Source organism: Podarcis liolepis (genome assembly GCF_965112155.1).
Source record: "Podarcis liolepis genome assembly, chromosome: 4".
In the NCBI taxonomy this organism is placed as follows: Eukaryota; Metazoa; Chordata; class Lepidosauria; order Squamata; family Lacertidae; genus Podarcis; species Podarcis liolepis.
The window spans coordinates 106,609,793-106,635,294 of record NC_139558.1 but is presented as its reverse complement, the minus strand read 5'-3'; the positions used below and the strand labels follow the sequence as shown (position 1 = coordinate 106,635,294).

At 53.8% G+C, this 25,502-nt stretch overlaps 1 protein-coding gene across 4 annotated transcripts; it reads left to right on the top strand.

Moving 5' to 3' along the window:
• Nucleotides 1-210: 210 nt before the first annotated feature.
• APBB1 (amyloid beta precursor protein binding family B member 1) lies at nt 211-23,865 on the top strand. Of its 4 annotated transcripts, none has more exons than XM_083499606.1 (15): nt 211-287; nt 1,269-1,361; nt 2,282-2,910; nt 8,439-8,620; nt 12,069-12,128; nt 12,235-12,320; nt 14,304-14,367; nt 17,311-17,448; nt 17,651-17,778; nt 18,535-18,649; nt 19,181-19,265; nt 20,825-20,908; nt 21,240-21,355; nt 21,443-21,619; nt 23,179-23,865. In XM_083499606.1, exons 3-15 carry the CDS (start codon nt 2,328-2,330, stop codon nt 23,344-23,346), a joined length of 1,986 nt encoding a protein of 661 aa, XP_083355732.1. In that variant the 5' UTR covers nt 211-287; nt 1,269-1,361; nt 2,282-2,327; the 3' UTR covers nt 23,347-23,865. The 4 variants fall into 4 exon arrangements, with proteins under 4 accessions (XP_083355732.1, XP_083355730.1, XP_083355731.1 ...); XM_083499607.1 differs by having other exon boundaries at nt 223-287; nt 1,276-1,361; XM_083499604.1 differs by having other exon boundaries at nt 21,240-21,619.
• Nucleotides 23,866-25,502: the final 1,637 nt, after the last annotated feature.

Here is a 25,502-nt window from a genome sequence, read left to right as displayed (position 1 = left end):
GCGCCGGGAAGCCAGCTTCAGAAGCGGCCCCCGTGGCGCAGGATTTGCATCCGGAGCCCGCGGACGGGGGGGACCCCAGCAAGTGCCCCCCGCCCGACGAGCCCAGGTCCTTCCCTCCCCCCCCCCACGCCGGAGCCCCTCTAGACTCCCCCCTCCCTGCTAGCGGGCGGGGCTCGGCGGGCTCGGAAACGGAAACGACGCCTCCCCCCCCCCGGTTCTCTCCCTCCTTCTCCCCCCCCCCCCGGCCGCCCCGTCTCCATCCTCACGCAGGCGCCGCGCTGCTGCAGGTACCGCGATGCAAAAGGGAGAAAAAAGAGGGGAGGGGGTCGCTAGGGATAACGGAGCCCCCCCCTGGGAGGGGTGCACGGTGGGGAGGGGGCTGCAGAGGCACCGTCGGGGGGGGGGAGCCGGCGTTCCGGGATGCCTGGGCGGGGAGGGAGACGGTGCCTGGCCCCCTCCTTCAGGGAGACCCCTTCCCACAAAGGGACCCCCAGGGGCATCGGGAGCAGATTCTGTGCCCCCCAATAGGTCTGGCCTTGCGGGGTGGGGTGGGGGGGCTGCACGATCGCGGCCGGGGATGCCCGACCCCCCGGGAAGGGCGCGCGGGGCTCCCTCCTTCCCCCGGCTCCTTTCTCCGCCGACGGCCCCCGACTCTGGGCATCGGGGGTGGGAGAGGACGCCCCCGATTCCTTGGCCAGCAGGGCCGGCTTGGAGCAGACGGGGGGGGGCACACCTGCCAGGGAAGCTGCGCCAAACCCCCTCCATCTCCAGCATCCTTCCAGGAGAGGCCTTGGACGGGGATTTGAGCAGGCGGGGAGGATGTGGGGCTGGTGCCCAGCTGGCACGGGGGCGGGGAGAGGCCAAAGCGCCCCCCCGGAACAGGAGCAAGCTGGCCTGGATGGGCTCCCCCTCAATCCAACCACCCATTTCTGGCCGCCCCCCAAAAGGGCCTGTTCACAACTAGAGAGGAGTGGGCAGTGGGGGGCTTCCCTGGTCCAGCCCCCTGCAGACCCCCCCTCCAGGCCCTGAGCCCCCCCCCAGCGCTTGGTGGGTTCAAGGGGGGTCACGGGGGGCTTGTGGAAGGTGGTGAACTAGGGGGGTGCTGTGATGAATTAGGGGGTCCTGTGGGGCAGGGCAGTGGGGGCCCTGGATCTCCAGGGCGTTTTGCCAGGCTCTGGGGCTGAAGGGTCTTGGGGTGGGAGGGGGCTGCTGCTTCTGGGAGACCCCCTTCTCCTGCCTCAACTGAGCTGCGCCTTTTCTGCCTCCAGGCTCTAGGGGCAGACCCTCTCCTGGCCGCTGCCCGTTTTGCGCCACCCAAAGCATGTAGTTGCCCGCTCTTCTCTCTCTCCGGCCCACGACAGGTAAGTCCAAGGGGGTGGGCAGAGGCCACTGGGCTTAGGGCAGGGGGTGAGCAGTTGCAGGGGGCTGCCGAGGTTTCTCAGGAGAGAGGGGCATAGAGCATGTGCAAAGTGCCTCGGCCCATTAGAGCTGGGGGCGAAACTTTGAAGGCAGGCTGTTCTGGGGGTGCCAGGACTGCGATGCCAAAATGCCACCTTCCCTGCTAACAAAGAAACCCTTTTAAACAAAGAATTCCAGCTCTTTTCTGAAATTGAGCTCTCAAACACTGCCCGGAGATCTTTGGATATTATTGTTGTTATTGTTGTTGTTTTATTATTATATTTTCTGAATGCCAGGCCTTGTGGCTCAATGCTGGCACAGTGAAGGCCTTGTGGTGGCTGGGAAATGGATTTCCTTACCAGGATCAGCTATAATAAGAATAATAATAAAATTTATACCCTGTCCATCTGGCTGGGTTTCTCCAGCCACTCTGGGTGGCTCCCAACAGAATAATAATAATAATAATAATAATAATAATAGCGACAAAACATCAAACATTCAAAACTTCCCTAAACAGGGCTGCCTTCAGATGTCTTCTGAAAGTCAGGTAGTTGTTTATTTCCTGGAGCGTGTGATGGAATTCTGCAGAGCATGTGCAGAGCGCCTCTCCCTTTCCCCTGAGAGTTAGAGCAGGCAGCCTCCAGGGATCTGGAGAGGGGGTGGGGTGGGGTTGGCAGTGGAAGAGACCAGAATCCCTGCTTTGCACAGGACATTGTTCACCTGCGGAACTACCTGCCACAGGAGGAGGGAGTTGCTCTTGTGCTGGGATCCTGCTTGTTGTGGGTTTCCCTTTGGGGCCCCTGGTTGGGCACTGTGAGGGTGCCAGAGTGGGGCTGAGCGCCTAAGAGGCCCCTCTCTTTTCCTCTCTCTCCTTCCTTCCCAGGGCTCCCGCCATCTCCTTTCCTGCCCCCCACGGGACCCCCAGCGCCATGTCGGGCTCCCTGAGCAAGAGGGGCGACTTGGCCAACGACAACAGCTGCCTGGGCCTGAGCCTGGGCCTGGTGGCTCCCGCCGTGGGCCCGATCCTGCCCCGCAAGGGCCACTGCGCCTACAGCGAGCTGCAGGGGGTCCTGGGCTGCCCCCCCAGCGCGGAGGAGCCCCCCTCCAACACCAAGTGGGTGAAGGACGGGCAGAACCAGCTGCGCCAGGCGGCCGAGAGGGGCCGCGACCAGAACCGCAACGAGCTCAGCCCCCCCACCAAGGAGCTGAGCGCCCTCCTCATCCCGCTGACGGGGGACGCCCAGCGAGAGGAGGAGGAGGAGGAAGAGGAAGACGAGGAGGAGGAAGAAGAGGAGGAGGAGGAGGAGGAGGAAGAGGACTCCACGCCCGTCCAGAGCGAGCCGGCCACCGAGTCGGAGGAGCAGAGCTCGGAGAGGGCTCCTCCGCGGGGGGATCAGGGCCGCAGCGCCAGCCTCCTCTTTGGCATGCGCCACAGCACTGCCAGCGACGAGGACTCCAGCTGGGCCACCCTCAGCCAGGGCAGCCCCGCCGGCAGCTCCCCCGACGAAGCAGGTAGGGGGCCAAGGGGGCCTGGGGGTTCCTGAAGCCGGACCCCGGCCGTGCCAGGGCAGGCGGGACGGCTCCCTGTTGCCCGCTCTGACTGGCAGGAGATGCCCAGGAGGGGAGGGCTGAGGGTCGTGGGTTCAAAATGGATGACCCTTGGGGTCCCTTATCTGGTTTTTAAAAATATTTATATACCGTCTTTTTTTCATGGCTCCCAAGTACAGTGATATCTCAGGTTACAGACGCTTCAGATTGCGTTTTTTCGCGTAATGGGCTGCCGAAACCTGGAAGTGCCAGAACGGGTTACTTCCAGGTTTTGGTGGTCATGCACAGAAGCTCTAAATTGCACTTTGCACATGTGCAGAAGCGACGAATCGCAACTTGCAGATGCGCTGCTGCGGGTTGCGAACGTGCCTGCTGCACGGATCACGTTCGCAACCTGAGCGCCCGCTGTACGTGGTTCTCCTCCTGGTTGCCTCCTCACAACAACAAATTGATTTAAATCCAGATTTAGATGTGAATAGGAATTTAATAAATAAGCACAACAGGCCGGTGAGGTCGGCTGGGCTAAGAGATGGTGTCTGGCTCCAAGGGCAGCTCAGAGGGAGTGGGGAGGGGGCCTGTGGAGACAGAGCTGCCCCCCCCCAAGCATGATGCTATCGTTACGAATCCTGCCTAGATGACCCTCGGGGTCCCCTCCCCCTCTGCAATTCTCCTGGGGGGGGGGCTCTGATCTGAGCACGGTGGGGAGAGGGAGGAGGGGTCTCTCACGGCCACAGCCGGGACCACGTTGATGCCAAGGCAGCGGGGGGGGGGCTTGCCCACTGGGGCTCCCTGATTCCCCCCCAGCTCCTTATCTCTATTTGTCCATGGGGTGGGGTGTAGCGTTCCCAAAGCAAGGAAGGATTGGACTCTGATTAATAGAATACACACGAGGCTTGACCAGCAAGGAGCGCGTATAATAATTCCTGCCCACCCCTTGGCCCAGGTCGTTTTATTCCCCAAAGAACTTTTTACACCATGTTTGTAAGAACCAATCAGACTCCCTCTGAGCATTTCAAAACCCACGTGGGACAAAGTCAGATCAGAAGAAATTCTTTTAACTACAAAGAAACTATTTCCTACTTGAGCATTCATATGTAGTACAGAGTCAATAAAATAGGAATAAAAGGAGGAATGCATTCAGCAAAACCCCGGAGGTCTTAAACAGGAGAGGCGGTTTCTACCATCTCCTTGTGAACTCTCTTCCTGGCCCCCAAGATCTCTCTAAAGATTAAACCACACCAAAGTAATCTATTATCTATATGTCCTGAGGATGCCTGATGAAGCAACTGGCCTGTGCTTAGAATGCTGATACAGTGGTGCCTCGCAAGACGAAATTAATTCGTTCCGCGAGTTTTTTCGTCTAGCGAATTTTTCATCTTGTGAAGCACGGTGTCGGAAAAGTTTTGGAAAAAGCTTCAAAAATTGCCAAAAAACTCAAAAAAGGCTACCAAACTGCGTTCTATGAGTTGCTCCTCGAAGTCAAGTCGCAACTGTATTAACGGTGTTAAGAAAAAGGAAACAAACTTGCAAAAAGCGCAAGACGTTTTCATCTTGCAAAGCAAGCCCATAGGGAAATTCGTCTTGCGAAGCAGCTCAAAAACCGCAAAACCCCTTCGTCTAGCGAGTTTTTCCGTCTTGCGAGGCATTCGTCTTGCGGGGCACCACTGTACGTGCCCGTCAGGCATAGAAAATGAACAGTAGAGAAAATGGGCAGAGATGGAGAGGCTTGTGGGATTCGATCAGAAATTATTGTCAATGAATCAAACCCAGTCAACGCCATGCTTTCATTGCAGACACAATGGCTTGCTCCATATTTCATAATTCCTCATCGCAATGCCACCTGACCCCCCCCCCCACTCTGGATATTTGCACCCCGATAGTGGGGGGCGGGCAGGGGGCTGCGGCTGGACTCCCTGCTTTCTTGGTCTGGGGGGGGGAGAGCTCAGCTCTGAGCCAGATGCGTTTGCTGCTTCACGCCCGCCCCCGCTGCCTGGCATCTGGCTGTTGTCCTCCCCCCCCCCCGGGGAGCAGGGTGCCTTGGCGACGCTTCTTGCCTTGGCAGCCGTGATGTCAGTGGGTGCCTTGGGAGACGGGGCAGCCGGCGACACCCGCCCTCCGGGGCCCACAGGGAGCAGGCGTGGAAGCTGGATGCAGCCCCCCAGCAGGGACAGGAGCCATGCGGAGCCCCAGCCAGGGTGAGCGGGGGGGAGGGGGCTCCGGGGGACGGGACGGGCTGGCAGACGGGGGGAGGCCCAATTTACAGGCCTGTGAGGAGGAGGGCAAGGCAGGCAGGGAGACTCCTCGGGACTTGGGGCCCCCCTGACCTACAGCAGCAGGCACTGCCCCCCCTTACTGCCGGGGGGGGGGGAAGAAGCAGCCCATTGGATCGTGACTCAAAGAACTGGATGGAACCCAGGGGTCATCTAGTCCAACCCCCCCAATAAGGGGGAAGTTGCAGATCAAGCTTCGTTCTTTAAAATATCTATCCCCCCCCAAAAAAGTTGCCAACCAAAGGCTCTCTGGTGGTCAAAGGAAGGGACTAAAGGTGGGGGGAAGGAGGCAGAAAGTCAGAAGCAGTCCTTCTTTCCTGGGGGGGGGCGCAGGGGGACCCCAAAACATTTTGTGAATCTAAGTTTGGCTTCATTGGGGGCAGTATTTCAATGCCGTGGCACCTTGGTTCCCAAACTCCAAAAACCTGGAAGTGTTCTGGTTTTCAATCGGTTTTTTGGAAGCTGCATGTCCGACGCAGCTGCCGGCTCTTGTTTCCGGGGCGCCTGCACCAATCTGAAGCTGCGCCTTGGTTTTCAAACTTTTCGGATGTCAAACAGACTTCCTGGACGGATTAAGTTTGGTGCTTTTGTTTTTGCTATTTATGTTGTGTTTTTGTTTCTGAGGCTTTTTAGTTTAATTTGTTTTTGCGACTGTGCAGAACCCTGTTCAGCTACTGATTGATGGATTGCGTGACTGTGGAAATGGATCAAAGCAATGGATCCAAACAATGACTATCATCAGAGCAGATGAAAAATTAATTTTAATTTTTATCATCTACAATACTGTCTTGTTTATTTTATAGTACAGTACATTGATTATTGCTTTCATTTTAGGGATCAAGGGTCTCGTTAGATAGTACAATTCATATTAAATTGCTGTTTTAGGCGTTGTTTTTAAAAGTCTGGAACGGATTAATTCATTTTGCATTCCTTTCTATGGGAAAGTGTATCTTGGTTTTGGAACACTTTCGTTTTGGAACAAACTTCCAGAATGGATTAATAATAATAATAATAATAATAATAATAATAATTTTTTATATATACCCCACCCTCCCCGGCCAGGACTGGGCTCAGGGCAGCTAACACCAAATATAAATTACAATAAAACGTAATAGGAAAAAAACTACATCAGTTAATTAAATATGGCTTAAAATGCAGCCTCATTTTAGTAGTAGCCCATAAATCAAGACCATAAAGGGAGGAAACATCAGATATCCACCCGAGGCAGCTGTCCATGCCGGTCCTATATGGGCCAGCAAAAAAGCCAAGGGAAGATTCATATGCCAAATCCCATATAAGGCTGTGCCCTGGTCAAAGGTCTGGCAGAACAGCTCCGTCTTGCAGGCCCAGCGGAAAGAAATCAGATTCTGCAGGGCCCTAGTCTCATGAGGCAGAGTGTTCCACCAGGTCGGAGCCACAGCCGAAAAAGCCCCGGCTCTGGTCGAGGCCACCCTAACCTCCCGGTGGCTCGGGACCTCCAAGATGTTTTTGTTTGAAGACCGTAAGTTCCTCCATGGGACATACCAGGAGAGGCGGTCCCGTAGGTACGAGGGTCCTAGGCAGCATAGGGCTTTAAAGGTTAAAACCAGCACCTTAAGCCTGATCCTGGCTCTACCGGGAGCCAGTGCAGCTGGTGAAGCACTGGGTGAATGTGATCCTATGGTGAGGACCCTGTAAGGAGCCTCGCTTTCCATGGAGGCGCAGGTTACAGCAACAGCCAAGGCGACATTTTCTCACCTTCGCCGCATCAAGCAGTTGGTCCCTTACCTTCCCCGCCCCGCCCTGGCCACAGTCATCCATGCGATGGTCACCTCCAGGCTTGACTATTGTAATCTGCTCTCTGCGGGGCTGCCCTTGAAGGAGTACCCCTAAACATTTTTTTAACAGAAAAAAGCACTTATCGGAAGAGAAAACAAACTCCAGCACTGGGGCTGTAGAGTCAGAAGGGACCCCAGCAGTCACCCCACCCCAGGCAATGCGGGAATCTCAGCTTGAGAAGCCGGGACAGATCAGCCGCCCAGCCGTTGGGGGTCCTGCCTTGCAGGGGGTTGGACTGGATGACCTCGGGGTCCCCTCTGACTCTGCCATTCCCTGACCCCTTCCCTATGGGGTGGAGATCGGCTGGCAGGGGGCTGGGAGGCTGAGGGGGCCAGATCCCAGGGACTGGGGTGGGGGTTCTTTCTGACCGTCCCCCCTCCCCCCAGCTCTTTCACCCCAGTGCACTGCCTCCATTTTGGGTGGGGGCAGGTGGCCCCCTTTCCCTTTTTTTTTTAAAAAAAATATTGAATAAATTTTAACATAATGAAACATTCAAATTACATTTTACAATTTCAATTCCCGCCACTCCCCCCATGACTCCCCCCAACTTCCTTCCCTGGTTTATAACATATTTATTTCTTCTGCTTATACTTTGATATACCTTTTTTTTTTTACTTCATATTTGTATTTTCTATTGTAAGTGTATTACTCAAATCCTGCAAGTGAGTTTGCTTCAATGCATCTCTTCTGCATATACATCATAAAAGGTTCCCAATCTTTTTTGAAGTCCTTCTTGTCCTTCTCTTTGAGTCTCTCCATTAACTTTGCCATTTCTGTGTCTGCCATCAACTTTTCTTGCCAATGTTCTTTCGTTGGTATTTCATCACTTTTCTGTCTTTGGGCTAACACGATTCTAGCCACTGTTGTTGCATACATAAATAAATAATTTTTTCTTTAAATAATTTTTTATTAATTTTCCAATAAAAAACAGCCAACCAACATATCCAATCATGAACCAACTAAAACAAGAAACTAAAATTTAAAAAAGACCAAATTATAATCCAAATTGTAATTATTAATTTTTTTGGGCTTCCCATAGTCTGGACCTCTGAAGCACATCTCCAAATCTCAGTCCTGCCTCTCCTTGTTATTTTCATATTTTCCACATCCCGATTTTAACGCTTTAAAGTTCTCCATCCCTGGCTCTATGATTCTCAATCATGTATCCATCGAATACAGCTTTATTTGTGTATATATATATTTTCCCAACTGTCTATTTGCCAGCGCAGCTTTCCCTGACTCCATTCCAATCTTCCAATCTGGCCTGTTGTCCAAACCTTTCTTTTGAGATTTAATGACACAGTACCTTCCATGTTGAAGAAATAAAATCGTCTTTGGGTATATCTTACTCTAATATACCTAGCAGAAATGCTTGAGAGCTGACTCGCCCCTCTCTCTCCGCAGACTCCTTCTGGCTGTGCAACTCGCTGGAGACGGACTCCGACCTCCCGGCCGGATGGATGCGGGTTCAAGACACCTCCGGGACCTATTACTGGCACATCCCAACCGGCACCACCCAGTGGGAGCCCCCCTCGGGGGGCGGGGGCAGCGACTCCCCGGGAAACACCCCCTCCAAGGAGAGGCAGGTGAGGGGGAGTCTGGAGCAGAAGACCAGCCAGGGCCGGACGGGGCTTGGAGGCGGCCCTCAGCTCCGGAAGGGAAGGGGGCCCGTTCCGTGTCCAGCTCTCCTTTGCCCACAAGAAATGGTCACTGTTTTTTGTGTTGAATGTTTGTTAGATGGTCATTGCAGGAGCTCACAGGGATCTCAAGCCATTTGCACATCACAAAAGATGTACCGTATTTTTCGCTCTATAAGACACACTTTCCCCCTCCAAAAAAGTAAGGGGAAATGTGTGTGCGTCTTATGGAGCGAGTGCAGGCTTCAGTGCTCCCGCTGCGCTCCGGAGGCTTCGCGTTGCTTTCGCTGAAGCCAGGAGAGCAAGAGGGGTCCGTGCACACCGATCCCTCTTGCTCTCCTGGCTTTGCTTCGCTGGAGAGGCGCTGCGCAGCTTTCCTTCTATGCTCAGCGCCCCTTCAGCGAAGCGGGAGGAGAAATGGAAGGGGCTCTGTTTCTCCTGCCGCTTCGCTTGAAGGAGCGCTGCGCAGAGAGGGAGAGAATATTTTTTTTCTTGTTCTCCCCCTCTAAAACTATGGAGTCTTATGGAGTGAAAAATACGGTATTTTATCAAAGTAATTGATATAGAATTGAGCAAAGCAGTGGTATTTGAGGGAGCAGGCGAGCAGACGGGGCTCATGACTTACATCAGTGGTGTCCAAATTTTTTCAAAGAGGGCCAGATGTGATGAAGTGAAGGGCCATAAGTTGTTAAAGTTGAAGTTGTTGAGTTTTTTTAGGGTTGAAGTTGTTGAGGTTTTTTTGAGGCTTTTACCCCAGGAAATAAACTTACACAGGGGCCGGATTAAACTGGCCAGCAGGACTTTGGAGATGCCCGACTTACATCACAGGAGCCTACACAACACATAACACAGTTTTATTTTATTGGTTTTCCATCTTAAATTTTGGACATCCAGTTTTTTCCCCTTTCATTTTTTGGGGGGCCCCCAAGAGACAGTGGCGGAGGAAGGGGGGGCAGTCCTCCCAGGGTGCCATCTCTGAGGGGGGGACAAGAAGGCACCCCCAGGGGGACTCGCCCATCGTACCACCACAGCTGCATGCAGAGGATCATCCGCTCATGGCTGCACCCTCCGCCGCAGCCCATATGGCGCTTGAGCATTGCTGTCGGTAAACCGCCCAGTGGTGCGTGCACATGTGCTGTATGTAGGGTGCATGCGCGGTGCCGCTCAAGTGCCTTGTGGATGGCAGCAATGATCCCTCTGCCACCGCCACAAGCAGAGGATCCCACCATTGTCTGTACGGCGCACGCATGTGTGACACGTAGTGGCGCCTGCATGCGCCGTATGTAGTGGTGTGCATGCATGCACGCTGGGCGGTTTGCCCTGCCCCCCGACATCCTGCCCAGGGGGCTGCTTCTCCTTCCTTCGCCCCTGCCCAGAGAGGGGGGCCCTAAGCTATCGCTTGCTTAACTTAGACGTATATCCGGCCCTGAGCTCTTTCCCAGGCTCAGTTTAAGCACTGCAGGTCTAGGGCAGCTTACAATTTTAATAAATATGAGATAGACTAATAAATAAAAAATAAAATAATAAATAATAATTATAATTCCTAGGGACTCTCTTGTGACACTTTTTCTTCTCTTTTCTTCTCTTAAAATATATTTTTATGCAAAATTTCTTAGTTGACAAAAATACACGCATTGTCTCTTTTTCCACATTTGCGTTTTCTACAGATCAGTTTGATTTGTGGTGAGACGTTAGAGTCTCACTTTCAGTCGGTGGCCCTCCTTCTCGGGGGGGGGGGGCTGCCAATTCTGCGCTCGAGCCGTTGCTAAAACCCCTTTCAATGTTACATATTTATTTATTAGATTTGTATACCTGCCATCATCGTGAGGTCTCAGGGCAGCTTGTGGAATAAAATACAGGACAAAAGGAGCTGAATAAGTAAATCAAAACAGCAGGACAAGACGCCCGCAGTCTCTGTGCCGCCCTGGGCTGTGGGGATGGGGTGGGTTGGTGTTTTTTTTTGAGAAAAACCCTTTCTCACCATGTGAACCAGAGGAAAATCAAACAACAAGCAGAAGCTTTAATTATGAGCAAATGATTAATGTTGGCTCCACCCACTTCCCTCCCCTGGCGGGAGACCCAAAGAGCGCAGCTCTTCATGGCTGGTGTTTAATTGAGCGTTTAATATTCTCTGGGGAGTGGCGGGAAACCCAGATGGATGGGTGGCCGATAAATAAGAAAGTTATGATGGTGCTGATGGTACATTGAGGGGACTTTGGGGATTTCCTTTGTGCTGCACGTGCTCTGGGCTGGTTCTGTAGAAGCGGAGATCTGCCAAAGGGGCCCCCAAAGGTCCTCTAGTCTCACCCCAGCAGTGCAGGGATGGCAGCTGGAGCAGCCCTGACAGGCCGACACTCAAACTCTGCACCTCTTAGAGTCCTTCTCTCTCCTTCTTTTTCAAAGTTCTTTTTGTTCATTTTCACTTTTACCATTTGATATCTGTTGAAACCAGGAATGGGGGGGGGCAGTTAAATGACTCCCCACCAAACCCCAACCCCAGCCTCCCAAAAGTAGTCTATAAAACTATAAAACTTTTTTTTAAAAAAATTAATTTTTATTAAGTTTTACAATTATATATTCACCACAATAAATCTTGTGCCCACTTAATCAATACTCATTTAACCTCTCCATCCTTGGTTTCCCACTCTTATACATCTTCTCCAACAATTTCGTATTATCTTCAATAATTTCCCCTTGGAATCTGGATAAAGTATAGCTAAATCCTTTCTTTTTATCTTCTTTAAAGACCTCATTTAATTGACAATATTGCAACCCATCATGTACATAATCTCCCATCTCTTCAAGATCATTCCACTTTAATTTTCCCTCTGTTTCTGTTAACAGATCTCTAGATGTAGCCATTTTTCTTCCCTATTTGTTTTTCTAATTGAGGCTGCTTCTGTTGGAGACAACTGTCTTTTGTTCTAATAAACCTTTATGTTTTCCCCATACTTTTAAAAGTGATCTCCTAATTATATGATTATGGAATTATTTATGTACCGTATTTTTCTGTGTATAGGACGCTCCCTATTTTGGGGGACTCCAAATTAAGTAAACACCCCTCAGCACGACCCGTGTATAAGACGAGCCCCTAATTTTTTGGTAAAAAAACCCCTAGTCTTATACACGGAAAAATACGGTACTTTCCCTTGATTATACTGTAGACACGCATGCCAACCAAATCTATTATCACATCTTTCCAGATCTAACATATCCATATCTTCTCAGAGTAATTCTCAGCCCTCTCAAGGATGTTTGAGAACTTGGGGGTGGGGAGCAAGTAAACTCACCTGCCGGTGGTGGGGCAGCCCCATAGACCCCTCCCCTCGCTTGTGCTGAGCTAAGAGGGGCAGGGAGGGGCTGTTCTTTCTCACCTGACCCCCCTGCACCTTTTCAGCTCACCTGGATGGAGTTTGGGCAGGCTGAGCCCTCGGAGGAAGCCGCTGCCTTCTGGAAGGTGAGAGGCTGGATGGGGGGGGGGTGAGGGGGTGAGGGAGGGGGCTGGGGCTGAGCTGGGGGGCTCCTTTCTCACGGTGTCCCTTTTTCCGCTGTGCTCCCTGCAGGACGTCCCGCCGGAAGAGGGGGTCCCAGAGCCCCAGGAGGACAAGAAGGGCACGCTTGGCTTGTGCTTGGGGTCCCCCAGCAACTGGTGAGTGGGGCGGGAAGGGCCCCCCCCCAGGAGGGAAGAGTCACTGTTTGCACGACCCACTAAGAAGGACGGTAACGCCACCCGGTTCAGAACAGGGACAATTGAGTGCACATTTATACGCAGTGGGACCTTGGTTCTCAAACTTGATCTGTTTCGGAAGTCCGTTCCAAAACCAAGGTGCGCTTTCCCATAGAAAGTACAGTGGAACCTCGGGTTACGTACCTCTCTGGATACGTAAACCTCAGGTTATGAATGCGGCAAACCCAGAAGTATTTTCCCAGGTTTCGCCTTGCGCACATCCGCAGAAGCACTTCACACGCATGCGCAGAAGCGGTGCCTCTGGATACAGATTTTTCGAGGGCGCACAGACCCCCGGAACGAATTAAATTCATATCTAGAGGTACCACTGTAATGCAAAATGGATACTGTCAGGGGTTCAGGAGCAGAGACGCAGAGAAGGGAGGAAACAGAGAGCGAGGGGGAGGAATACGAAGGAAGGATGAGTGGGGATGACGACCCGAGATCACCGAGCCTGTCTAGCGAGTCCGAGGATTCCCAGAAGGGAGCGCCAGCAGCCAGAGCAAGGGGGGAGAGCAGGGGGACACCCCAGGAAGGAGGGTCCAGAGAGGGATCAGAAAGCAGCAGTTGGAGATCGGGACCCACGTTCCCAGCCGGGAGCAGCGGGGAGAAAGGGGACCAGATATCGGGCTCCGGAGACTTTCAGAAGGAGGGAGGGCATGAGTCAGGAGTAGTCACGCCCACCTCGGGGAGCGAGGAAACGATCAAGAGGAAAGTGGATAGTTGGGCGCGCGCGCCAAGTTCAAATGTAACGGAAGCTGGCGCAGTCAGCAGCCCAGAGAGTGAGCCGGGTCCCAAAGCCCGCCGCAAGGAGGCGGAAGGGTCAGGGGGGTCCGCGTCAGAAGAGAGTAGGAAGGGAGAGACCCAGGGGGGCAGGAGGACCCAGAGACGGAAGGAAAGGCGCAGGAGGTGGAGCAAGGCTAGGGTATTAAGCTGGTGCGCTAGAGGCGGAGACTCAGACGGGTCTTCGTCGTTCTGACCTAGAAGAAGGAGGGCTGCACGTTGCAGTTTGGAAATGGAACCTGTAATCCAATAAAGACTCTTTGAAACTGAACGCTGGCTGACTTGGTCCTATGTGAGCTGGGACTGGGCGGCAGCCCTGACAGATACTTTTAAAAACAAGCCCTAAATCAGCAATTTAACATGATTTTTTCCTAACTAACGAGATACATAAAATTAAAATGAAAAATGAAAGTGATAAACAATGTACCGCAGTCACACAGTCAGTCAATCAGTAGCTGAACTGGGTTCCACACCGTCACAAAAACAAAGCAAAAAAGAGCCACGAAAATGCAAAATAAATAGCAAAAACAGACAGACCTCAGCGTAACACTCAAAAGGAAGCACGTTCGGCTTCTGAAAAAGGTTTGCAAACCGGAACGCACACTTCTGGGTTTGCAGTGTTTGGGTTCCAAGTTGTTTCAGTACCAAGGTGTTTGAGAACCAAGGGACCTCTGTAGATCACATTTAAACGATTCAGTTTAATTAAGCCAAACGGACGAACTTGACCCAGGGGTGCCGGCTTCTCAAAGACCGAGAGCCATTTATGTCTCCAGAGCCCCCCTGCCTCTCAGCTCCCCCCAAGTCATCTTACCACCTACTTTCTGGACCCCTGGTCTAAGGGGACTGAGGATCCTTCTTTGCAAAATGGGGTGCAGTTGGGGGGTCTGGCCTGTGGCAGACTCCCCCTCCCCGGCTGCTCTGGGCTCCGGCGGCTCCTTCTCCCTCCACTTTCCAGGGGACTTGGAGGTCCACTTCAGGCAGCTGCTGTCTACAAAGGGTGTCTGGGCTCCATCGCTCTGCGGTCAGCGAAAGGCGCTCTGCACATGCCCCGAGGAAGCCTGCCATGTCCTCTGCCGCCTCTGGCTCCAACTGTGACCTTGAATTTGCTGCTTCCTTCCCCAGGTCTTCACTGGAAGAGGGGGGCGAGGAAGAGGAGCAGTTCCTGGGCGTCTCCCAGGGGTCCAAGGTAAGGGGGGAGGGGTCCCAGCCATGGGACGGGGAAGGGTCTCCTCTTGGCCTTAGGGACCCACCTGGCCCCTGGGGCTTGGAAGAGGAGAGGAGAGGCCCTTTCCCTTGCATTTGGGGGTGGGCAGAGGAAAGGGGCCCCCTCTCTTCCTGTGGCACTAAGGGGGGGGGCCACACCTGCTGCCGCAGGCCAACAGAAAACCAGACTATTTCTTAAAAAAATATTCATTAAGTTTCCATTTCATCACCTTTAAACAAATCCTTATTATACTCATTACATATTTGCTCAGTTGAGCTCTGATGTCCCTCCCTCCCCTCTCACGGTTCCCATAATTCATTATTACTTCATAGCAATTATGCATTTTCCCATTTACATTTCACTCCTTCCGTCAAATAAATATAAAAAGGGACAAATCCTTAACACTGCAAGTTTTCTTACGACAACCCTGCCAGTGTTGTTAATTGTTCACAATTGTCCTCCAGATATTGTACAAATTTACTCCAGTCTTTTTGGAAAGCTGGATCGCGCTGGTTTCCGATTTTCCCGGTCAGCCTTGCCAGTTCTGCATAGTCCATCATCTTTGCCTGCCACTCTTCTAGCAATGAGTTTTCCTGTTGCTTCCATTTTAGGGCTAAAAGAGTTCTTGCTGCTGTTGTCGCATACATAAACAGTTTATATCTCTCTTTGGGATCTCATTCCGTACTATTCCTAACAGAAATGCCTCTGGTTTTTTCACAAATGTACTTTTAAACATTTTCTTTAGCTCATTATATATCATTTCCCAGTAAGCTTTTACTTTACTATAAGTCCACCACATGTGATAAAAATTTCCCTCCTTTTCTTGACATTTCCAACATTCCTTATTTCTTGTCTTATACATTTTGGCTAATTTGCTTGGGGTTAAATACCATAAATACATAAAACCAGATTAAACCCCAAAGAAAGTGGCCTCCTGGGGCAAAGACCCCCCTGTCCGCCTGGGAGGGGTGGCGGAAGAAAAAACTGTTTCCAAAAGTGCCCCGGATCTTGTGCCCTGAGGGATGCTGGGCCCTGGCGCCTCTCAGACCCAAATGTCCCTTGGGGGGGGGCGACTGCTGCGTTGCTCCTGCCTTTTTGGGGGCGCCTGCTGGCCACCCTGGGGAGCAGGAGGCTGGGGTCCCCTTGGGCATGATCCATCCTCTGCTGCCGCAGGGCTCTACTCGAGTCCTCAAGAAGCTGGTCTCTCCCTCCTACCTCCCCCTTTCCCTTGGCCTCCTGAGACCCAGCACTGCTTGCAAGTAGGGCCATCTTACCCATAGGCACTAGGGGTGTGGGGTACCCGGGCGCGGGCTCTCAGGAGCGCCAGGCCGAGAGTCCTGGGCCGAGATTTGGAGTCCAGGGATTGGGAAGAGCTGACAGCTGCTGCCGAGTGGAGCAGAGCCTGTCGGAGCGCCACAGCTCTTCTGCTGTGGGCGAGTGAGACGCTGAGGCAGCTGGCCGGCTCTGCCCTCCTGCGTACCCGGGATTGGCGGGCTGTTGAAAGCCCCCCCCAGTGCACACTGCTCACACGAAGCGCCCGGCTTCGCTCAGTCGCTGCCATTGCCGCCTCGGGCTCGACTTTTGTTTTTGCACTGGGCTCTGCTTGCTGCCCCCCCCAGGTGCCCAGCCCAGGCCTTGCTCTGCTGCCACCACCACCACTGCCTCTGCCTCGGGCTCCTCTGTTGACGGCGAGGTGGCTGGCCAGGCCAGCTCTGCCAGGCGTGCCTCACCAGCCCACCCTAAATAAGGTCAACAACTTTGGGGTCCCCCCCTAAAAAAAGGTTGACAACTCTGGGCAACCTGGGGGAGGTGGGCGCCGGGCAGATCTTTGCACCCCGGTGCCGCATATGCTTAAGACGGCCCTGAGAGAGGCTAGGGCAATGGGGTCATTTCTTGGGGGTCCCAGGGGCCAGTGCCAGGGCCCCCACAGGGCAGGGCTCCGACACAGCTTCCGCCCAAGACTTGGAAGCAGCTTCCGGTAGAAACTGGAAGTTGCATGTCTTCCTTCCATGAAAGGAGGACAAGGTTGCAAGCAGAGAAGAATGAATCGTCCAGATGATGGACTCTGCCGAAAGGGCAAAACGGGCAGGGAGAATCAGAAACCAAGAAGATAAGAGATTTATTACGGAATGGGGGAAATTATAGATTATCTTAAGGATCACTGTACAGAGTTTAAAACATTAGCAGGATGAATATAACACTTGTAAGGTAATAATTCTGGGGTTATACATGGAAATTTTAATATAAATTTGGATAATATTATAAGATGCAGTATATAATGTAATACTATGGAAACAGGGCCGGATTTCAGTTTGATGCAGCCCTCGGCTCCTGAAGGTAATGGCCCCCTTTCTGTGTCTAGCTGTCAACAACAAATTGCTGCTGTTTTTTGTGTTGAATATATGCTAGATGATAATTTAGGGACCTAATAAGTATCTCAAGCCATTTGCACACCACAAAAGATGTATTTTATCAAAGGAATTGTTGAACGGAAATACAATTACGAAGAAGTATATTTTGGGGGGACCCCCAAGAGAGGGGGCCCCTGAGCTATAGCTTGTTTAGCTTATACATAAATCAGGCACTGTATGGAAATCACTGGGGAGTTAAGGGAAGTCGAAGGATTCAGAGAATCCTGTTTGTGTATAAAACTGATTATACTTGAATGTGAAAGTTATTTGTAAAAACTGAAGAGAAAAAAAGGGGGGGAGAAACTGGAAGTCACATCAGAGGTCTTGTCAGGCCCCCAACGTGACCCCCCAAGAGCCCCCCCATCACCAGAAGATGACGTTACAATGCCATGACATCATGTTACCTCTCAGATGTCACTGGGCACCCATAATCTGGGGCCCAAGTCGCTGCCCCGGGCTGGGAGACTTCTCTGGGGGGCCCTACTTGACCCCCTGCCTCTGTCCCCCCCCCCAGTGCTTCTCTGTCCACTCCCTGGGCTGGGTGGAGATGTCCGAGGAGGAGCTGACCCTGGGCAGGAGTAGCGTGGCCGTCAACAACTGCATCCGGCAGCTGGCGGGGCAGAACCCGGACCTGGGGGGCTCCTGGGAGGAGGTGAGTCCTGCTGGGGGGCCCAGATCCCTAGGGCTGCGAGTGGGGGCGGGGGCAGCCTTCACCGGGCAGAGGAGGAGAGGGTGGTTTGGATGAGTCTTGGGTGCCCCTCCTCTGTCCACAATGCCTGTAGGGCTGCAGGGGGGGGGTCCTGTTGGGGAAGGGGCCTCAGTGCAGCTGTGACCCCCCTCCCCCCTCCCCGCAGGGCAAGGCGATGCTCCTGGTCCTGGAGAACGAGACCCTGAAGCTGCTGGACCCGGAGGAGCAGCTGGTCCTGCACAGCCAGCCGGTTGTCACCATTCGCGTCTGGGGGGTCGGGAGGGACAGCGGAAGGTAGGGGGCCCCCTGTGGGGAGGGGGGCAGGGAGGGGTCCCCTTTCCTCTGGCCCCGGGTCAGCCGGCCAGCTGCTTGGGCATGGACTCTGAGAAGGGGCCCCTGAGGGTCCTATAGCCCACCCCCTGCAAGGGAGGGGTTGAGGGGAAGGGGAAGGGGCTGCCCCACTGCCTCCAGATTCTGCCCGCCCCCCACCTGCCTAACTCTGACTGCTCTCTTCTCTTTTGCACTCGCTTCCCTTGGGGATCCAGGGAGAGGTAGGTAGCTCTGCCCAGAAACACCCCCTTCCTTTCAGTTCTTTGTGAGCCCCCCCTCTTCTCACCCCCACCCCGAAAAACAGTCCATTGTGAACAGTTGAAAGTGGCAGCCCCCCTTGACCCCTGCCTGCTCACCTTTGAAAGGGATCCTTTCTATGGGGGTGGAGGAGCCCCCTGCTGTGCCAGGGGGTGGGGGGGCAACCTCGTTGGGAAAGGCAGAGGGGCCCCCTCCTGTGCTGCCATCTTCACCCCCAAGAGGCGCCACAAGAACAGGGCCTTCTCTGTGGTGCCCCCCTTGCAAAATGCTCTCCCCAGAGAGGCCTGCCAGGCAGAAACTTCCCTCCATGCCCATTCATGAGTGTGTTTTCAGGGGGGGGGCTTCTAATTTTTTAACTGGTTTTATGTGGTTGTATTTCGTAATGTCAAGGGGCTTTGAGACTTTAGGTGCAAAGCAAATGAGAGATGTGATAAATAAGACCCCCCGTGTGTCCCCCCCCAGGGATTTTGCTTACGTGGCCCGGGACCAGCTGGCCCAGATGTTGAAGTGCCATGTCTTCCGCTGCGACTCCCCAGCCAAGGACATCGCCACCGGCCTCCATGAGATCTGCTCCAAGGTGACGCCGGACTCCCGTGCCTGACCCCCCCCATGATTCCCACCCCCTTTTAGCTCCGCCCCCCGGACAGGGCTTAGCAAGCAGCCCAGAATTCGTGGCAGGAGGGCTGTGTGGTGATGGATCCCTGCTCACGGGAGCGCCCCCCCCCGAGGAAGGGCATGTGGGTTGGGGGGAGGAATCCCCATTGGGGGCCCCCTGGAGGTCCTGCAAGAAAAGCCCAGGACCTGGCAGAACCTAACGCCCCGAGGCTCCGTTTCCGCGTTTAAAATGCAAAAAGCAGGTTTCTAGACCTCATTGCCAAGCAAGCCAGGTGGCCAGGGGTGGGCTTCAGCTCTGTGCGCCCCGAGGGGTTTCTGCTGCTCTTCCTTCATTCAGAGCTGGGGGGGGGGGGAATCTGCGTTCATGTACCCCCAAAGCCCCCTGCTGACCCTCCTTACTGGACCTTTTCCTCTGTGATTCCTGCCTTGTTGGGGGTTGGGCTAGATGACCCACAGGACCCCTTTGAGCCCTGCAATTATTCTGCCATTCTAGATCATGACTGAGCGGCGGAACGCCCGGCCCCCCCTGAACGGGCTGTCCCTCGACCACGCCAAGATGGTGGACATTCCCTTCCAAGGTAGCTTTTCTGTTTTCATAGAACAGTTACAACAACAGATGAACATTAAAAGACGAAAAAGTTCAAAATAGACGCGCCGAATGGGTCCGGTTGCATTTGGGTGAAAATAGCAGAGTCCGACTAAAGAGTATCAGTCTTCTCTGATTTATCAAGTCCGGTTCTGGCTTCCCCAGGCTTGGGACAAGGGTTGCCTTGGAAACGCACTGTATTTTTCCGTGCTATAAAACCATATTAAGTTTGAAATTGGGGGTCATGTTATACACGGAATGTTGCAATTACCGTATGTTTTGCTCTATAAGACTCACTTTTTCCCTCCTAAAAAGTAAGGGGAAATGTGTGTGCGTCTTATGGAGCGAATGCAGGCTGCACAGCTATCCCAGAAGCCAGAACAGCAAGAGGGATTGCTGCTTTCACTGCACAGCGATCCCTCTTGCTGTTCTGGCTTCTGAGATTCAGAATATTTTTTTTCTTGTTTTCCTCCTCCAAAAACTAGGTGCGTGTTATGGTGTGGCGCGTCTTATAGAGTGAAAAATACAGTATTTATTTCTTAATTTGGGGCTCAAAAAATAGAGGTTGTCTTATACACGGGGGCGTCTTATATATGCGAAAATACGGTATATGTCACAAAGGAACCCTATAAAAAGTGCCTGGAGGTTCTAGTCCTCATTGAAGCCTCAAATTATGTGTCAGGTTTTCTCCATGACAGCTCTTTTGCGGAGTGAGCAATGGTCCGATTTTGGGCTGGTTCCCGTTGGGATACAAGTTAGGGTGTCCATATTCTGAAGAGCAAAAAAGAGACACTTTTGTAGGTGGGGGAGAAAAGAAAAATAGTACTGATTGTGTGTGTGTGCAGTAAAAGATAACAGGTGTATTGAAATATTTAATAATGGTTATTAAAAATGAAAATGACATACCCTCCAACATTTTGTGAGATCAATTCAGGGCGCCGCCCCCCCAACCCTGTGTCTCTGTCGCTCACCCCTCGTTCCCTTGGCTGCCTGCGGCCTCCTTGCTCACGAGACGCTGCATCTCCTGACAAGGCGCGGCTGAGCAGCCCCAGGAAGGACAAAGGGTACCAAAAATGAAAATAAAGGCCATGATATTTTGCAAAATGTTAAAAAATCCACCCGGATGGCGATTTGATGTTTGACAAAGAAGAAATGTCCGGGGAAATAGGGGTGTTTGGCAACCCTGTTCCAAGTCTGTGCTGCCAGGATGAGGCCAATGCTTTGGACACCAGTGTTGGCACCCCCAGAAAGATCCGCCAAAATTAAATCCCCAAATATCGCACAAACCCTCCACCCTAAAAGGAACCCCAGGTCTCCCCTGCAGTTGCTGTCAAAGGGATTTGCCCAGGACGCCTTTGGGGGGGTCAAGGAGCTGTGCCCCCCCCAGCAAAACTGGCACCTCTTGGGCAAAGGGGACCCGGGGGGGGTCCTTGCCCAGCCCCCATTTGGCTTGTGCCCCAGGCTCACTTCCAGGCACGAGTTCTGCCCCCCAGTGCCCCACATGTGTGTTTTTTTTCGCCTCTCACGGCTGCTTCCTCTTCTCCCCCCCAGTTGAGTTTCCAGCCCCCAAAAGCGAATCTGTGCAGCGGTTCCAGGTCTTCTACTTGGGGAGTGTCGTCGTGGCCAAGCCTGTGGGTAAGGAGGGGGCGGGGGAGCCGGTCTGGCGGGGCTGGCCAGGACCAGGGAGAGACCCGGGTTCGAATCCTCGACCGGGAATCTCACTGGGCGGGACCTGGAGGGCCGGGCACTCTCAGCCTAGCCGACCTTGCAGAGGGGCTGTGAGCACAAAATGGGGAGAAGCTTGCAGGTTCGATCCCTGTTTAGGACAAGGGGTTATTCCTCTAGGGGCTGGTGGGAAATCCTTTTGGGTGCCACCCCCAAGTGGGTGCTGCTGTGTAGCCCTTGGCCTGCCCCACCTGGGGGGCTCTGGGCCTGCTTGCCAACCTCCCTGCCTCCCCCCCACCAGGCATGGACGTCCTCAATGCCGCCCTGGACGTGGCGCTGGCAGAGGGGGCCAGAGAGCAGTGGACCCCCGCCCAGGTCAGCGTGGCCCCTGCCACCCTCACCCTCACCCACCAGCAGGTGAGTGCCCCCTGGTCCCCGGGGGGAGCGGAGGGGGGAGGGGGAGGAAGATGGCAAGGCCTGATCCCCCCTCGCTTTTCTCCCCAGACGGAGGGGGTGCTGTGCGAGTGCCGAGTGCGCTTCCTGTCCTTCATGGGCATCGGGCGGGACGTCCGCACCTTCGCCTTCATCATGGCTGCCGCCCCGGGAAACTTCCGCTGCCACATGGTCTGGTGCGAGCCCAACGCTGCCGGCCTGAGCGAGGCCGTCCAGGCCGCCTGCATGGTAGGTGCCCCCCCACGTCTGCCTTGCACTCCCCACCCCCCATAATTCAGTATCAGGCCTGGCGGCAGCTGGCATCGTCCCCAGCTTGTGGGAATGTTGTGGGTGGCAGGACGGGATAGATTAATATTACTCTTCCTAACTGACGCTAGCAAGATTCTTCACTCAGCAGAATGTATTCCCTGTTACACAAGAGGAAGCTGGTTGCAGAATTTGCTGCCAAGGAGTGTGGTGGAGTCTCCTTCTTTGGAGGTCTTTAAGCAGAGGCTTGACAACCATATGTCAGGAGTGCTCTGATGGTGTTTCCTGCTTGGCAGGGGGTTGGACTCGATGGCCCTTGTGGTCTCTTCCAATTCTATGATTCTATGACTTGTTACGACAGCATAACTGTCAACTTTTCCCACAAGGAACCCTATTCGGAATAAGGAAATTTCCCTGAAAATAAGGGAGAAGTTGATAGCTATGTACAACAGGGGTCAGTGTCAGCAAACATTTTCAGCAGGGAGCCGGTCCACTGTCCCTCAGACCTGGTGGGGGGCCAGACTATATTTTGGAGGAAAAAAATGAACAAATTCCTTTGCCCCACAAATAACCCAGAGATGCATTTTAAATAAAAGGGCACATTCTACTCATGTATAAACACGCTGATTCCCAGACCGTCCGTGGGCCGGATTCAGAAGGCTATTGGGCTCGATCTGGCCCTCGGGCCTTAGTTTGCCTACCCATGGATTGGAATCTCTTAAGCTCTATTATTCCTGGCAAGACCCCTTTGATTCCATCCTAAAAGAATAAAGACACCCCAGTCTGCTTCATAAGTAACAAGATGAAGTTGACTCACGATCAGGCAGGGTGATCCCTGAAGGCAGGCTGAAGACTTAATAAATAGAAATAGGTTTGCCCCCTATGGGAGATCACCAGGGACGGCTGGCCCAGAGCTGGAAGATAAAAAGGACAAAAAAGAAGGGAGGGGGCTGTTGGCCTTGGACCAGGTCTGGAAAGGGCATGACCACCTTCCTCAGGCGTGTCCAAAGTCTGTTTCGGGGGCCTAATCCGGCCCACCGGTCAATTTAATCCGGCCCCCGTGGCAGTATATGTCCTGGGGTAAAATCCTAAAGAAAGCTCAACAACTAAGAACTTTGGGGTAAACTTCAATCCTCAACACCTTTGGTCGGCCCTCACGCATGTTCATGTCATCAAATCTGGCCCTCTTTGGGTGCCCCTGACCCACCTGGTCACACGCAAGGAAGGATGCTCCAGCAGGTGGAGCAGGAAGTCTGCCTGGCTGGACCAACATGCCCTGCATGTCCCCTCTAGCAAAACAAGGAATGTTGTACTTGACTGCTCCCAGTGGATTACATCCCACAGGTGACCCCTCTTGCCGCATTTTTGCCATGCGCCCTGTGTAGGGCAGGAGGTCCTGGGTGGGCAGGGACTGCGGGGGCTCAGCTGCCACCACCTTCACTGCCCCTTTGGATCCTCGAACTGCCAAGTTGGCGGGCCCCCCAGGGGTCACCCAGCCCACCCCCTCGCCGTTGGACTGCCACTCACTTCCTCTCTTGCAGCTGCGCTACCAGAAGTGCTTGGACGCCCGGCCCCAGACCACCAGCTCCTGCCTGCCGGCCCCCCCGGCCGACTCCGTGGCGCGCCGCGTGGGCTCCACCGTCCGGAAGGGGGTGCAGACCTTGCTGGGGAGCCTCAAGCCCAAGCGCCAGGGGGCCCAGACGCCGTGAGTGCCCCCTTGCCAGGCCCACTGCGGGGGCCAGCAGGAGGCTCCGCACGGGGGTCCTTGTCGGATGAGGTTGGCCCCCCCATCAGCCCAGCAGCTCTTGTCCCCCCAGCCCCCCCTTGGGGAGAGCGAGTGTGCGAGGTGCGTATTTATGAGGCGCGAGTGCGAGTGTGAGAGAGAGGAACGCTGTTGCTCCCTGACGTGAGCTGCCGGGGGGGAGCGAGGGGGTGCACATATCTAGGGTGCCTCTCCCGGGGGGGGCAGCTGCGGCCTCATCCCCCCCCCAAGTCGGGGCACCTGATCTTAAGCTGCTGCTTTTAATAGGATATGAAAGTGGAGGCTGGGGGGGGTATTTGGGGGTCCCTGCCCTAGTGAGGGGCACTTGCACCATTGCTGTGTCTCCCCAGGGGTGGCCCCAGCGGACAGAGGCCCTCATGGGGGGGGGAGTGGAGGCCCCGGCCGTCTCTGCTATAAGAAGAGATCTCTGTGTTGTACTAAAACTTAATAAACTTGGTTCCCCTGATGTGGCTCCTTCTTGCAAGGGGGGGCAGAGGGAGGGGCCCCCCCCGTCACGATCATGTCCTCCTGGAGATCCCTGGTGAGACTGCATCTGGGGTTCTGGGCACCGTCCTGGTCGCCTCATGTCAAGCTGGAGTTGGAGAAGGTTCACGAAAGGGCGCTGCAGGGATCCCCGGGGACGGAGCGACTTGCTCGTGAGGAAACGGTTTGGGTTCGAATCTGGGGCTTTTCAGGCGAGGGAGTGGCAGCCGTTGAGAAGCTGACAAAATTAGTAGAGCTGGGCGAGGTATCGATACATTGCCCAAAACCGGTTTGAAGCTCAGATCTCCATAACGATTCCAGAATTGCAAACCCCTGCCCGCCTCCCATGCGCTGCACTCCTGGGGATTGTCAGCATTTGGCACGCAACCTCCTCAGCTTGCTCCCCGCAAGGCTGCCCAGTGCTGGCCCCCTCAGGCACCGGCCTCCAGGGCCCAAGATGTGAGGGGGGCCTGCCTGCGCCTTCGCTGCCCTCTCTGGCCAGGCAACTGGACTGCCTCCTCCTTTGTGCCCGGCTGCACAACGGAGGCATGCCCACGTCCCGGGAGCCCCTTGGGCCGGAGTGGCCCCAGCTCCTCCTCCTCCCCATCTCTAGGGCACTGCAGTCACTGGTAATCGCACGCTGGCAACTGCAGTGGGTGGGAGCTGCGCCCAGGCAGGAGGGAGCCTTGCCCAGTGCTCCCAGTCGCCGCTGGTGCCAGGAGAGGCGATGGTGGGCATGAGCCGTGACTGGTAGCTCCACAGGCATTGGCAGAGCCCCGTGGCGCCATGCTGGCGTGCGCAGAGCCGTGTGCCGTCCCGGCCGATGCTCCCGCCCAGCACATTGACGCCGTCTGCCCACCTGGCTGATGACCGAGGGCAGAGGCAACTGACGCCTTTCCACTTTCCTGGCATTGCGATATCTTCAGGTTCAGATGGCGATATATGAGGATGTTGAAAAGCAAGCATCTCCCAGCCCTACTCGTTCGTAAGGCTAGAATTTGTATTATATTTTTTATTGGTTTTCTAAATACATACAAACCTGTCCAAATTATTTAAATTTAACACACTTTCTTTTGAAAATTAGGTTTCCCGCTCCTGTTGCAAACATGTCCTTTACTTCCTGATGTCGCCATTTTAATTTCTTCTTCATACTTCTCTGGATGTTAGCCCATTCTCACAGCTGACTTTTCCAGTTCCCTTGCATTCAGCACCTCTTTTACTTTTAAGAATATAAAATCCTTTTCATGTGTGTAGTCTTCAGACCTGGTGTGGAGATAGATCATTGCCACCTTCCTTTGTCCAGTTCTCTGCAATGTTTACAAAGTCTCTTTTCATTCCTTTGAGATCACATTCCCCAGCCTGTGTGCAGACTGCGGATACAAATAACTCTCCAACAAGATGACCACTCTCTGCTATCAAAATTCCACTCTGGGGTTCTTCCTCAGCACGCAGTTAAAAAACCCCAGTCTTTTCACAAATGCAAGCTATTGCCAGATTTAATTAGCAGCCATTCATCTTCTTACCCTTAATTGCTCTTACACTCCTGGTCCAGTCCAAAGATAATTTAAATAAAGTCCATTCAACCTCGGTCAAGGGGGGAGGTCATAATAAAACATTGTT

Excerpts from the sequence above, each read along its gene's own strand:
- APBB1 (XM_083499604.1), top strand. The coding sequence starts at position 2,328 with ATGTCGGGCTCCCTGAGCAAGAGGGGCGACTTGGCCAACGACAACAGC. Across the intron at positions 12,129-12,234 it reads AAGCCGCTGCCTTCTGGAAG|GACGTCCCGCCGGAAGAGGG; the intron begins GTGAGAGGCTGG and ends TGCTCCCTGCAG. Across the intron at positions 14,368-17,310 it reads GCGTCTCCCAGGGGTCCAAG|TGCTTCTCTGTCCACTCCCT; the intron begins GTAAGGGGGGAG and ends CCCCCCCCCCAG.